General features: G+C 44.3%; 1 protein-coding gene across 1 annotated transcript in view; it reads left to right on the top strand.

Moving 5' to 3' along the window:
• The window catches only part of LOC306998007 (NLR family CARD domain-containing protein 3-like), a 48,315-nt gene that overhangs the window by 6,033 nt on the left and 26,442 nt on the right, over nt 1-15,840 (top strand). The window contains 2 exon segments of the mRNA XM_079611711.1: nt 3-1,723; nt 7,114-7,284. Of these exon segments, the coding sequence (XP_079467837.1) occupies nt 3-1,723; nt 7,114-7,284 (1,892 nt within the window).

Raw genomic sequence — 15,840 nt, 5'->3', positions numbered from 1 at the left:
CTCTGTGGCCCTATATCACTCAGGGTGGCAGTGAACAGGTCAATACTGAACATGAGGTGAGACAGATTGAAGTTGCTTCCAGGCGTCATGAAGCACAAGAGATACAGGTTGAATGCACACATTTGTTTGAAGCGCCTGAACAAAACGAGGAGATCCGAACTGTACTGACAAAAGGAGTCGCTGGCATCGGGAAATCAGTCTCTGTGCAAAAGTTTGTTCTGGACTGGGCTGAAGGAAAAGAGAATCAAGATATCAGCTTCATATTTCCTCTTCCATTCAGAGAGATGAACTTAAAGGAGAAAGAAAAACTAAGTTTGATGGACCTTATAGCTCAATTTTTCCCAGAGACAAAAGGACTGAACCTTACAAGAAGGAATCAGTTCAAAGTGCTGTTCATCCTAGATGGACTGGACGAATGTCGCCTTCCTCTGAAGTTTGATTGTAATGAGACGTGGCGTGATGTATCATCTCCAGCCTCTCTGGATGTTCTCCTAACGAACCTCATGAAGGGAAATCTGCTTCCTTCTGCTCTCATCTGGATCACCACCAGACCAGCAGCTGCCAGTAAGATTCCTCCTGACTGCATCGACCGGCTGACAGAGATACGAGGATTCAGCGACGCACAAAAGCAAGAGTACTTCAAAAAAAGATTCACTGATGATATTCAAGCCAACACAATCATAGATCACGTTAAACAATCAAAGAGTCTCTTCATCATGTGCCACATCCCCGTCTTCTGCTGGATTTCAGCCACTGTTCTCCAGAACATTCTGGAGGAGAAACGAAATAATGATGTGAAAAACACTCCGGATGAGAAGATCTCTAAAACACTGCAGGAATCAAACACTGAAGACACTCCCAAGACTCTGACACAAATGTACACACACTTTCTCCGCTTTCAGATCCAGCAGAGCCGCCGAAAGTATGATGGAGAATACACACCAGATGTTTCCTGGGATAAAGACGCCATCCTTTCACTGGGGAAACTGGCATTTCATCAGCTGGAAAGAAGCAACCTGATCTTCTATGACACAGACCTGGAAGCCTGTGGTCTTGACGTCTATAAGGCATCAGTGTACTCAGGCATGTGTACCCAGATTTTTAAGGAGGAAACAGGGATCGTTCTTGGGACCATGTACTGCTTTGTTCACTTGAGCATTCAAGAGTTTATTGCAGCCCTTTATGCACATCTGTTTCTAGACATCAACAAGACAAGTGTGTTTGCTCATGAGTCTACAGAACCGGAAAACAGAAATGAAACCATGATTGATTTTCTCAAGACTGCAGTGGACAAGGCGCTCGAGAGTGACAATGGACACCTGGACCTTTTCCTTCGCTTCCTCCTCGGTCTGTCACTCCAGTCCAATCGACGACTCTTACGAGGTCTGTTGACACAGCAAGACGGCAATGACCAGAGCAACAAGGAAATAGTTCAGTACATCAAGCAGAAATTAGAAGATGATCTTCCTGCAGAGAGATCCATCAATCTGTTCTACTGTCTGAATGAACTGAACGACCAAACTCTGGTGAAAGAGATTCAGACCCACCTTAGCAAAGGAAGTCTCTCATCTGGTGACCTTTCACCTGCCCAGTGGTCTGCTTTAGTCTATGTGTTGTTGACATCAGAGGAAGAGCTGGAGGAGTTTGAGCTTCAGAAATTCAAGAAATCAGACGAGTGTCTCATTAGATTATCGGCAGTCATCAAAACCTCCAAAAGAGCGCTGTAAGTCTTCTAATATATTTTGTCATGTTTAGCTCTCATCTAAAATGCATTTATCTACATTACTCTATAGTGATTCCCCATCATAAACATGAGCCTATACCTGTAAAGCCTGACATCGCGCCTTTTTTTTTGTGTGTAGACAGTTTATCAAACCTTAAGACAAAATATAAAATACCATGTAAACATGTTTGCATGTTTGTTTTGTATCATATAATACACCATATTTGTATGACTTATATAATATATATAAAATATATATATATATAAAAAAATAAAAATAAAATATATATATTAGCTCATACTCATATTGAGGAAGAAAAAAAGACATATTTTATTAATATATCCAAACTGGGGGGAAATAATGTAATTTGGTACAGATGCTATTAATATTGTCAAAAAGTAAGATGAAATTCTGAAAGGTTATAGTATAAAACATTGAGATTTTTATAAAACAGGCTACTTAAAGCTGCAGTCCGGCACTTTTTTGGGTTTAAAAATATCAAAAAAGACATTTTTGAAAAAAAACGTAACCAGCCAGTGTTCAAAACGATCTGCTTGCCTTACCTCGATTCAAAACGGTAAGCTTGTAATAATGATTTTAATTCCAGTGGTACTGGTGGATTTCCGCTGGAATTTCGAGCATGTCTTTGCGTCATTACGTCACTTCTGTACACATAGAGAAGGAGTCCCCGGCTAGCGTGTGTGGATGATGGAGGTGGAGATTTAGCTTAGCACTTGGTATGGCGGATCCCGAAAGTTTAAAGCGACAATCACCAGTGACAACTGGAGATTTACCAGTTGTAAAACCCAAAGACTTCGGACTTCAGAGTGGCTACAGAAAAAATATATTTTTCACGTTTTGACGTGATATAAGCAATCGTTAGATTTAATCAGCATGATATAGCTACTGCAATGCTTCCCCCCACCCCCCGAATTTGGTCAGAACAAACGTGAATGTTACTTACTTGTTCAGATGACATTTTCCGATGAAAATTCTAATGTTGACACTTTCAAAAGGTATACTCTGAGATTGCTGATGACAGTACAGTATCCACAGCGACAGGTTCTCCTCAATACATTGTGTTCATCCGCGCTGTTTCATGCCGATTTACTACCCACGCACAGTTAAAGGTAGGGTTGGTAATCCTGTTCAGAAACATTTTTTTTTATACTGGGTGAAATGGTCCTTCCATTCTGATAGTAGTCAATACATTATGTGTTCAGAAAAAGGAATGAAACAAATCTGACCTCTGTAGCAGCTGTAGGACAGTAAAAACTCTGACCAATCACTGCCATTCGGTGCGAATGTAAAGAACCAATCAGATGCCTTCATGTCTCGTGCCCGAGCACCACTGCGTGCACAGCAGTGATGCGCGGGTCAATGTATAAACAACCCGCACCCGACCGACGTTTTCAACTAACCCGCCCGCAACTCGGACTGCAAAAAAAAAGAAAGAAAATATTTTACCCGACCCGCGTTTTTTAAAGTAGCCTAGCTATAGTAAATGCTCATCGCGTCATGGGCCATAGACGGAGGAACTAGCGGTGCGCATTTTTTAGAATGCTGTATGATATCGCCAGTGTTTTGTAATAAAGGCTTGATTTATTCATTTATTTCGTTTCATTTTCTTAACAATTAAGATGCTGCATGTGTTTATCCAGCCTAATCGACGTGTGCGTCTCTCCCCGGACTTTCCCAACAAAAATCCCCCCCCCTCTCAGCAAATAGGCTACATAAAACTGACATTACTGAGCTATATGCATTTAAAAGTAGCCTATTAAAATGGCACAATGGCATTGCTCAGTTCAACGCGTTGGGAAATCGGGCATTTTGTCCCGCGTCAGCTTTTATTCAAAAGTTAATAACGCGCTCAACATTCAAAAGGTAAATAAGGATTTCCCGCTGTCATCTCTGACTGAGCTCGTGCGTCATCCTCGCGCAGTTATTCAGCCAATAAAGTGTAGACCTATGTATTTCATAGAACATTGTGTCTAGTACTATATAAATTACAAAGGTAAACGACCCGACCGACCGCGAACCGAATATCATTAAAAATATTTTTGGATGACTCGTAACCGCGGGCGCAGGCACCCGCTCATTTTGGATCAACCCGCGCATTACTGGTAGGTACATGCAGCTGACTCCAAATGTGGATGCGCGTTCATGTTTGTGGGGGGGCGTAGCTTTGGACGGAGCACTGACAGGAGGGGGTGGAGCTTAGAAGAGGTGCCACTTTCAAATCTGGCTAGCTCTCCAACATTACCTACTCTAGCTTTAATAATTCCGCGAATAACTGCAATTGCAGATTTCGAACAGAGATGGCGACAAAGAGGAAAAACGACGGACTGCAGCTTTAAATAAAGTACTTATATATTACCACATCATATATTAGTTGTCCCTCTGTTTCTCCCAGTAATTAGATATTTTAAATGTTTATTTCTATGAGTAATAGAAACTGTAGTTTAATGTAATATTATTTTAATGCAATATGTAGATCAAGAGATTTACAAATAAACATTTATCAAAAGCCTGTTGTATCATATCTGATGTACACATTTTAAGATGTTTTTTCTACAAAAAAAGTTTTTTATCGTTCAAAATCTCTCTTTTTTTCATATAATCTTTTTGAATATATTTTTCTAATTTAGTAATTAAGTAAAATAATTATAAATTTAATTTCAGCAATTGTTAAGGATGCTTTTTTACTATCTTTAAATTAATGATATATCACCCATTGGCCACCCTGCTCTCTAACATATCTGCATCAGCCATCGATTGACCTTAATATTGAAATATTAAAAACAAATACAATTTCTTAGGTTAAATCATTAAAGATTGTATGTTAAAGAGACAAGTACATGTGAATTGGAGGTATTTTTAGAATTATAGTGAAAGGCCTTTAACCCTCTGGGGTCTGAGGTGTTTTCTGGGTCCTAGAGGTGTTCTGACATACACTGACATTTGAGCTTATTTCTGTTAATTGTGACATTTTCTAGGCTAAAGTCTTATTACACTGTATTCAGAACAAACTCTGCTACAATAATATGTCAGCAGCTTGTATGTGAAAGTTTGTAGTTTTGAGATAATAACGTTTATGCATGGTTTGTGATTTTTTTTAAATATAATTGTCACTGAAATAAGGTCATGAAACCCATACTGATTATTTATTAACAAGACTTTTGAAAATTGTATCACGTAGCCTAGAATATTTGAATCAAAATCATCCTGCATACTCATTCAGATAAAACAATATATTGATTTAAAATTTGTAAGACATGTCTTGTGTAAGAAAGCTGTATGTGTGAACCACCCATGCATATTGATGTGCTTCAGACCTGAGAAAGACAAAGACCCATAATGGCCCTATCAGGTGCTATCAGGCCATATCATTATGAGGAACCTTGCACAAAGAATGAAGAGTGAATTTAAAAAAAGAATGGCTTTTTGATTTTTTGGATTTATTTACAACACAACATAATCCAAAGATACACAACAATGGACAAAAAAAGTACATTATTGAACACATTGATCACACCTTTGTGCTATTCCTGAAACATAGTACATACCTGTCATTTCCATATTGTTTGATTTTTCATTTTACCAAGTCAGCAGGACTCCATCAGTGTCATCTAGTCCCTGTAAAAAAACAAACAAAAAAACAACTGAGAACATATAAATATATCTCTTAGACGTTATGAAATGAGATTGGCGTAAAAACATGTTTGGCGCGTTTTGCTTTTCAAAACCCACAGAGTGTGCAGAGAACATTATTGAAGCGATCGAACCGCTCCAAACTATGAAACATTATTGCTAGCACATTATAAACATCCAAGTTGGAGCAGATATCAATGAACACAGCATTTAACAGTAAACACTAGTCTAAACATTATAATATGCATCATAAATTTCATAGCCTAGTTTTATACCATGCTGTTTTTTATTATGAACATAAAAATATCCTTGTGTTGTATAGGCTATATTTATTTATCATTGAAAGGTTGCCTACCTGTCTATAGTTCATATTTCAACATGTTTCCATCAATTTCATAAATTTTAGTCAGGCACCAGTTCAACTAGTACAATGTGAAGTTAATATTGTTGAATATTAAGTGTCCCCAACTAAGCAAGACAGAGGCAACAGTGGCAAGAACCTAAACTCCATCAGGTGACATAAATAAAGAAAAAACCCTATAGCTATAAAAGCTTTACACAAATATTGTTTTCAAACATGCTTCATTTTATTTAGGAAATTTGTCACTGATTAAATACACTAATGCACAGGATATTAGGGCTGTCACTTTTTGTTCGAAAATCGATTGCACAATAGATCGGACCAACCAACACAAGTTTCGAAAATGAAAATAGGGAATCGATTTTAACGGCTTTCAGGACGCAGAATGCGCGGAACTAGGTTTAGCGTTGCGCTTCAGATACAACGCAATTTGCGCGATTGAACTTTGACCGCGGCGTGCGCACCGCTTGGTCAACCCAGCAACAAAACGTCTCGCGCTATCTGTAGCCTATTGAATGGCTCAGCCATTGAACCGCACAGTCCAATGGCATAGATCTGACCAATTGTTGGTGTGTTTTGGAGGTAAAAACAAAAGAGCTGCTTTCACAAAACAGAATGTCTCGCAAGCCATTGAAATGAATGGGTCTCATAGCGCCGCGAATGCCGTGCCCTGTCTGAAAGGCGCTTTCTCTCAGAGCGCGTCCAGCTCGTCACGATACGCCCGCAGCGAACGCGCATCACACAGCAACTGCAGGTTCTGATAAACACACATGACAGCAATTATAGCACTTCTGCATAAGGTGTCGCCAGTATTTAGAACATTTCAAGCATAGGCTACAGATAGCTTACAGACTCGAGCTACAGGCTACGTAGGTGACATTTGTTTGACATTTCTAATCGTGAAAACAGCCATGCTAAAGCCTGCAGTAATGTTTTTCATTGATGTTATGGCAGTCCACTCTGCTTTTCGAGAATGTTACACTCCTGTTTGTAATCGTACACGAAATTTCATGCCAATAAATCATCAGAAATATTGTGCGTCTCAAGCGCCCTCTTTACGTCCGTCCTAATGCCGGTTAGTTGTCCGTGGATTTGCCTATATTTGGCGTTGAAAATGGAAACGTCTTTAGACATGGAAAATCGATTTTACAATCGATTCAATGAACACTTATGTCTCGAAAATAGAAAAGGATTTTTTCACAAAAGTGACAGCCCTACAGGATATAGTAGTTTTTGAAGATGAATGTTAGTTTAACTCAGCCTCTGTGCTGTATATGCTGTTTATGTAACAAAATAAATGTAAAATGTATTTAATATTTGTATATAGAACATGTATTGTATGTGTTCCATCTAATTCTGTGTTGTGACTTATTGTAGGTTGAATGATTGTAACTTAACAGACAAAAGCTGTTCAGCTCTGGCTGCAGTTCTTGGATCAGACACCAATCTGAAAGAGCTGAACATGAACAGTAATAATCTGCAGGATTCAGGAGTGGAGCTGATCTGCACTGGACTGAAGAATATAACGTGTAAATTGGAGATACTGAGGTAAGTTGAGCCACAGGAGTCACATGACTAGAGTGAGGTGCGATGACTGACAGGACGATGCCGGAGGCAAAAGCGCAATATAACTTTTGTGAAAAATTCAAAGATCTTTTATTTATTTGTTACAACGTGGGTATACAGGGTTTCCGCGGGGTTGTAAAAGGTAGTAAATTAAATTATGCCAAATTAAGGCCAGTAAAAAGTAGTAAACGTCATCTGACGAGGTAGTAAATTTTCGAAGCCCCATCTAACTGGGTCTATATGGTTTTCAATTAGGGTAACTTACGTGTGCAGGCCTATTTCCTTACTAAACTTCCATGAATTTATTTTTATTTTGAGTCGGACCCAAAGACAGAGAAAAGAAAGGTCGGACGTGAGTGAACGGAATGACGTCACGCGATGTGTATGTTGGGCGGTTCAAGCTGGTACCTTTGCTTGGTGGTAAACCTCTGCTCCGCGCGAGTTTACCAAGTAAATATGGGCAAGTGCAAGTTTTCGGACCTCTGGCTGGAAGACGCTCGGTTTAAAGACTTCAAAACGGCATTCAAAACAGCGCCGTTACTAGTTTACCTACATTTCTCAGTAGCGTCGCTATTTTCTACATCAATAGCTTTTCAGAAGTGAAACTATTTTACCGATTAAGTAACATGGTAGCATTCATAAAAACTACATTTCCCAGCGGAGTTTCTGCTGTGGTCTAGGCTGAAGCCGTAACCATGGTGATGACAGACGCTGCTGCGGGGGAGCTGGGTAGCGTGCAGAGGAGACAGCGGTGAGAAAGCAGGGCGAGTTCATAGTGAATATTATCAGACTTCAGGAAAACTCTTTCCTTAAATTCACCTTCAACGTCATTTGTCCTTTTTTTTTGCCAGGCTGCTACTGTTTGGAGCAGGTCTTAATTTTGCTCCTGTGGTTTGAACCACGTTAACGTTAGTGATCTTATAAGTGTCCTCCCAATGTGCCCTAAATGAAGTATACATCCAAACAGTGTGGCTCTTCTACAATATACACTCTTCCCGTTTTTATAATTAGCTACGTGAGGATGTTTTTGTTGGTTTGTGTTGCCATGGTTTTGTAGCAGTTAAAGCATTAAGAACAGTTAAATAAGCTATCTTGACATTTTTGCCTATTAGTTTGTCTTACAGTTTTATTGATCACTAGATAGCCATGGCTTGGAGTGAAATTAGTTCAATGTTTTAATAAAGTAGCTTTGATGTAGGTATGTGATGTGTACTTTTGTCATTTTATTGTAGCTTAGCTTGCTTGTGATGATGAACCAGGTTAATCTCATCATCACTAGAGTGCCAGCCTAGGGTTAGTTGAATTTATTTGGTGTGCTGCTTGCAGAATGGGTGTATTGAGTATAATGTATATGTGGATAGACAGTCCCAACATCAAGTATTCAATGTGTTAATGTTGTGATGGATAAGAGAGAGTCATTGTTTGTTTTAAATGATTTCTTTATTGTGTAAGTTTGCATGTTATAGCACATAGCAGAACGTACCATTTTACAAAATGGAGGGGGACATTAGTGCTATGAGGTGTTAAGTATTTGAGTTTTTGGTTGTATGTTATGCATGTTGGTATTATTATCATTGTATGTCAAAAATGAGTTCTTGAACAGTATTTATATTATTTATGTACTAATGTTTTGCTGGGGAAGTCAGTAATGAGTGTCACGGCGAAAGGTTCCACCCCGTGATAATGGTTCGACCCACTAGTGTTTGGCGGGAAACTGGTATATTAAAGCCATTGTCTGAGTATGGTTAAGAAAGGTTGCAGCCTGTGTACACTGTGCAAACGCTTGAACTTGTCTGAGGTGAGACATGCTGAATATTTTTGTGGACGTGTGGATTGTTTAGTGCCAGTTTTTGCTGCTCACAGCATTCTTTTGTTTTTAGCACCAGTATGTTACATTAAGTGTTTGTTTTGTTTGTTACTTTGTTTTGTTATTTGTGCTTTGAAGACTACACCTTCAGCTGTGAAATCCAGCTTCTAAAATAAACCACCACTAACATTTTTGAAAACCACTCCTGTGTACTGAGCCTTCCTAACTTCTCCCAGGCCTCTCGACAATTCTCTACATGACACATGGTGGCAGCGGTGTTTCCAGGCCAATAGGAGGCTAGTACATGGGAAGGCTGCATGTTTGGTGGTGCAACAAACCCTTTTTCAAGTTGGTGGCAGGAGAAACTGTTGGTGTTAATCGAAAATGCCACCAAAGAAGCAAGATGCAGCAAAGGCAAGGGATGAGTCTAAAGTTCCAGATGAGTCCGAAGCTACGGGCACAATGCCAGACCAAAGTGAAGTTGTAACTGGGAGCACAACTGACCAACTTATGGATATGCTGCAAACGTTTTTACGTAGGCAACATCAAAGAGAGGATCGCTTGGAAAGAGAGGCGCAGCGTCAAGAGCATAAATGGCAGGTGCTTCACCATCAGTTTACACAACTGCAGTCGGAAGTTCATCAAGACCAACAACAACGTCAGTCAGTGGCACAGGTAGCAGTACCAGCAGCTACATCAGCAGATACAGCTGTGCATCGGCCTTCAACCATTCATACAGGTCGACAACCCTTACAGGATGAGGGATCTGCGTCGGCGGGCGAGAATCCAACTGAGGGACAAGGACCTGCAATGCCATGTTTCCAAAACCCGAGAATGCTTCCTTGGACCCATGACGAGGATATAGAACACTATTTAACAACTTTTGAACGTATTGCTCAAGCGTGCAGATGGCCAAGACAAGACTGGGTGTTGCATTTGTTACCTCTCTTATCTGGTAAGGCGAGGGCAGCTTATGTGGCCATGGAGCCTGACAACTCATTAAACTATGGCTTTGTCAAACAGGCTATTCTTGACAAGTTTGAAATCAATGTTGAAATGTATAGACAACGCTTCAGATCGTACAGCACTCAAGAAGAGGAGACCCCAAGAGAACTGCAAGTAAGACTAAGAGACTTGTATGAGAAGTGGATGGATCCTAAGAGTCGTACAAAGGAGGAGATCGGTGACCAGATAGTGCTAGAACAGTTCCTCAAGTTACTCAATCCAGAGACAAGAACATGGGTGAGACAGAATAACCCTACCTCTTCTAAACAAGCAGCAGAAATGGCAGAGACCTTTATGGCTGCAAGACGATCGGTGTATCAACCAAGACGATGGCGGAGCTATAACAACAGCCCAACCGGTAAGTCTGGGGATGGTTGGGGTAGTGGTCTGAGCAATATGGGTTCTAATACCGGTGTATCACAGATCAGTTCTGGTATGAACACTAGTAAACATCAGGGGACAGTTAATCAGTATAAGGGTAAAGCTGTGATTGTTTGTCATGGATGTGGCCAGCCAGGGCATAAGAAAGCAGATTGCCCTTTACAGAAAGTTACTAATACCCGCCTTTGTTATGTACCAAGATCTGCTTTGGGGTTAAAGGAGGTGGAGTCGAATACAGACACCGTAATAGAGGTAAAAATCGGGACTAAATTCTTTAAAGCTTTAGTTGACTCGGGTTCAAGCCAAACGTTGGTAAGGACTGAATGTTTGGGTGAAGCTAAAGTATTGAGGCAGGACAAAGTGAGAGTCCGCTGTATTCATGGTGAGGAAAAAGAATACCCGAAAACGGATGTGGTAATTGAAATAAGTGGTCAGGCTTATTATCTGTCAGTTGGTGTTATGGACCAGGCGCCCTATCCAGTTATTTTAGGTAGAGATGTGCCCGTACTTGTAGATCTTTTACAGAATGACAGGGAGATAGCAGAAGCTAGGGTGGTAACAAGAGCCTAGGCTAAGCATGATAAGACCTGTAAACAGCTGTTGCAAGACTTACCTTTTGGTGGGGGTACTAAAACTAGGAAATCAAGACGTGAGAGGCGTCAGAACAAAGTTGAGGGTACAGAAATGGTCGAAAAGTTGCCTGAACCTCATATAGAGGATATTGAATGCTTTCCTCATGATATAGTGGAACTGCAAAGGCAAGACAAAACCCTGAAACCTTTGTTTGAGAAGGTAGACAAGGGAAACACCGTATCAGCTTTTCTGCAGAAAGATCATTTTGTGATTAAAGAGGATAGGCTGTACCTAGTACGCGAGGAGGGAGAGAGATTGGTGGTCCCTGAATCTATGAGATGGAAGGTATTGCAGTTGGGTCATTCGGTACCGTGGGCGGGGCATTTAGGCCAGCAGAAAATGCTAGCCAGAATTGCTAGTAGATTTTATTGGCCCAGGCTGTATATGGACGTAATGGATTTTTGTAAGTCTTGTCCAGAGTGTCAGTTGGTAAGTCCAGCTAGAAAGGGCGATAGAGCACCGCAAGTGAGTCTCCCTATTATTGACATCCCGTTTTCTCGTATTGCTATGGATATAGTGGGTCCGTTAGAAAAGAGTAGAACAGGGAATCGGTATATTCTGGTTGTCGCAGATTATGCTACTAGATATCCAGAGGTTTTTCCTCTTAAAAACACAAAGACGAGACAAGTTGTTAATGCCCTTGTTCAGTTATTTTCACGGGTAGGCTTACCCAAGGAGATAATTACAGACCAGGGGACCAACTTTACATCCAGACAAATTAAGCAAGTATATTCAATGTTGCGTATACACCCTATTAAGACCACTCCTTATCATCCTCAGACTGACGGTATGGTTGAACGATTCAATCAGACATTGAAAACAATGTTGCGCAAGTTTGTGTCTGATACAGGTGCAGACTGGGACCAGTGGTTGCCGTACTTGATGTTTGCCTATAGAGAAGTTCCACAATCATCTACAGGCTACTCACCCTTCGAACTGCTCTACGGACGTCAGGTTCGTGGACCCTTGGATGTCTTAAAGGAGGCCTGGGAAGGAGACAATGCAAGTGAGCAAACCAATATCTTGTCGTATGTCATTAAGATGAGGGAGAAGATGGACTCGATGGCAGAGTTGGTAAGAGTCAACATGACTAAGGCGCAACAACATCAAAAACGTCTCGGTTACGTATGTAACCCTCGTTCCCTGAAGGAGGGAACGGAGACGTAGGTCGTGACCGACCAATAGGAATCTCGCTAGAGAGGCAAATCTACTTCGAGTGAACTTAACAAGCCAATACACATTGGCGTGCAATCATTTGCATCAGCTGCGCAGTCTCGCAGCGCGGGTATATAACGAGCAGCTGGTGATTGCACTGTAGTTTTTTGCTGAGGAGCCAAGCCTGATAACCTGGCCACCCCGGCGGGCGGCAGCAGATGTGGCGACGGGACCTACGTCTCCGTTCCCTCCTTCAGGGAACGAGGGTTACATACGTAACCGAGACGTTCCCTATCAGTCGGTCACTACTACGTAGGTCGTGACCGACCAATAGGAATCCCTACCAAAGCGCCACAGCTGCTGCACCCCATCCAGCGCCCTGTGCAAGCCTCTACACCTTCTTGCCTGGAAGGACGATAGGAGGAGGCTTTACACAGAGAGAACCTGTCACTGTTGTTCTGTGATAACCCATACAGTGAGATTTTTGGATAACACTGGGAAAGCGTGCCCGAACTGAAGGAGGGGAACGCTGCAGAAGCCACATTCTCAAGGAGTTAAGTGGAGATAACATATGGACTAACCCGAGGGTTGTACAGCATATGAGTAATGGGTGACTTAGCCCAAGGGAAAGACACGGGCTTCCGTTTAGGAGCAGCCGTGGAGAATATACACATATGGGATCCCCGTAGGGTCACACATATGGGACCCAGCCTATATCCGGTTCTCAAGGATTCAGCGGATACAGGCCTGGCACCGGACGCTCCGCCATGTCCGGCCCGAGGGTGTTTGGAGGACTCACAGGTTTTTCACACTGGAGAATAAGGGTGCACAGTAGGGTGCAGCAAGCCGACAGAGCCGGGCCTCTCAGTGCTTCTACCCGTCTAGGGTGAGAACACGGGAGGAGACCGGCTCTACACGTAGGCTATAGTATCTAGCGAACGTGTTAGGTGTCGCCCAGCCCGCAGCTCTACAGATATCTGTTAGCGAGGAGCCACGTGCCAACGCCCAGGAGGATGCAACGCCTCTCGTGGAGTGTGCATGCAACCCGAGCGGGCAGGGCACGCCTTGAACTTGGTAAGCCAAGGCGATGGCATCCACTATCCAGTGGGCCATCCTCTGCTTGGAGACAGCCTTACCCTTCTGCTGGCCTCCGTAACAGACAAAGAGCTGGTCTGAGGTCCTAACGCTTTGAGTTCTGTCCACGTACATACGCAGAGCGCGAACGGGACAGAGCAAAGCCAGGGCTGGGTCTGCCTCCTCCAGGGGCAGCGCTTGCAGGTTCACTACCTGGTCCCTGAAGGGAGTGGTAGGAACCTTGGGCACATAGCCAGGCCGGGGTCTCAGTACAACATGGTTGTCACCCGGCCCGAACTCTAGGCACGATTCGTCGACCGAAAATGCCTGCAGGTCCCCTACCCTCTTGACAGAGGCCAGTGCAACCAGCAGCAAAGTCTTCATGGAGAGAAGCTTTAGGTCCGCTGATTGCAATGGCTCAAAGGGAGCATCCTGAAGTGCTCGAAGCACCAGGGAAAGGTCCCAAGAGGGTATGGAGGGGGGTCGAGGAGGATTTAATCGTCTCGCCCCCCTAAGGAACCTGACGACCAGGTCATGCTTTCCAACGGTTTTGCCATCTATGTGGTCGTGATAGGCTGAAATAGCGGCAGCATGTACTTTGAGGGTGGAGGGAGACAGCCTTCGCTCCAACCCTTGCTGCAAGAAGGAAAGCACGGACCCTATCGAACATCTTCGGGGGTCTTCTCGGCGAGAAGAGCACCACTCGACGAACAGGTTCCACTTCAAGGCGTACACACGTCTCGTGGACGGCGCCCTTGCAGAAGTGATGGTGTTAAGTACCTCTGGGGGTAAGTCACCTAGAACCTCCGCATCCCGTCCAGGGACCAGACATGGAGTTTCCAGAGGTCTGGACGCGGGTGCCACAGGGTGCCCCGTCTCTGAGTCAGAAGATCCTTCCTCAGAGGAATGGGCCAGGGAGGGACTGTCACGAGGAGCATGAGTTCTGGGAACCAAGTCCGGGTGGGCCAATAGGGAGCCACCAGAAGGACCTGCTCCTCGTCCTCCCTGACTTTGCACAAGGTCTGTGCAAGTAGGCTCACTGGGGGGAACGCATATTTGCGAAGGCCCCGGGGCCAGCTGTGTGCCAGTGCGTCCGTGCCGAGTGTTCCCTCGGTCAGGGAGTAAAACAGCTGGCAGTGGGTGGTTTCTGAGGAGGCAAACAGGTCTACCTGAGCCTCCCCGAACTCTCTCCAAATCAGCTGAACCGCCTGGGGGTGGAGTCGCCATTCTCCCGGGAGCACAGCTCGTGACAGCTCGTCGGCCACACGGTTGAGCACACCGGGGACATACATGGCTCGAAGCGACCTCAGATGCTTCTGACTCCAGAGGAGGAGATGGCGGGCGAGTTGCGACATGCGACGGGAGCGTAGACCACCTTGTCGGTTGATGTACGCAACGGTCGCTGTGTTGTCCGTACGGACCAGCACGTCTCTGTCCTGTAGCGGCCTCTTTAGGCGGCTCAGAGCGAGATGTACTGCTAGCAACTCGAGGCAGTTGATATGCCAATGCAGTTGGGGAGCCGTCCACACCCCTGACACTGCATGCCCGTTGTACGTGGCGCCCCAGCCGGTGGCAGAGGCATCTGTGAATACCACAGCATGCCTGGACACCTGTTCCAAGGGTACTCCTGCCCGTAGGAACGAGGGATCTGACCACGGGCTGAAGGTCTGGCGGCACGCCGGTGTGATTGCCACCCGGTGAGTGCCGTGATGCCACGCCCATCTCGGGACTCGGCCGTGAAGCCAGTGCTGAAGCGGTCTCATATGAAGCAGCCCGAGCGGGGTTACCGCTGCTGCCGCTGCCATATGCCCCAGGAGCCTCTGAAAAAGTTTCAGTGGGACCGCCGTCCTGCCTTTGAACGTGTTCAAGCAGTTCAACACCGACTGGGCGCGCTGCTCTGTGAGGCGCGCTGTCTGTGCGACCGAATCCAACTCCATACCGAGAAAAGAGATCCTCTGCACGGGGGCGAGTTTGCTCTTTTCCCAGTTGACCTGAAGGCCCAACTGGCTGAGGTGCCTGAGCACGAGGTCCCTGTGTTCGCATAACTGATCTCGAGAGTGTGCTAGTATGAGCCAGTCGTCGAGATAGTTGAGGAGGCGAACGCCCTGTTCTCTCATGGGAACAAGGGCCCCCTCCGTGACTTTCGTGAAGACACGGGGAGACAGGGAAAGCCCGAAGGGCAGGACCTTGTACTGATATGCTCGACCCTCGAACGCAAAGCGCAGAAACGGCCTGTGTCGAGGAAGAATCGAGACATGAAAGTACGCGTCCTTCAGGTCGATCGCTGCAAACCAATCTTGGGGACGGATGCATCCGAAAATGCGTCTCTGCGTGAGCATTTTGAACGGTAGCTTGTGGAGGCTCCGATTCAAAACTCGCAGATCCAAGATCGGTCGTAACCCACCACCTTTCTTGGGTACAATGAAGTAGGGACTGTAGTGTCCTGACCTCATATCGGCTGGAGGGACCGGCTCTATCGCGTC

This window comes from Phoxinus phoxinus (genome assembly GCF_949152265.1).
Source record: "Phoxinus phoxinus genome assembly, chromosome: 5".
Taxonomy (NCBI): Eukaryota; Metazoa; Chordata; class Actinopteri; order Cypriniformes; family Leuciscidae; genus Phoxinus; species Phoxinus phoxinus.
Note: the sequence above shows the minus strand (reverse complement) of the source record. Positions and strands in the feature narration are given on the sequence as shown.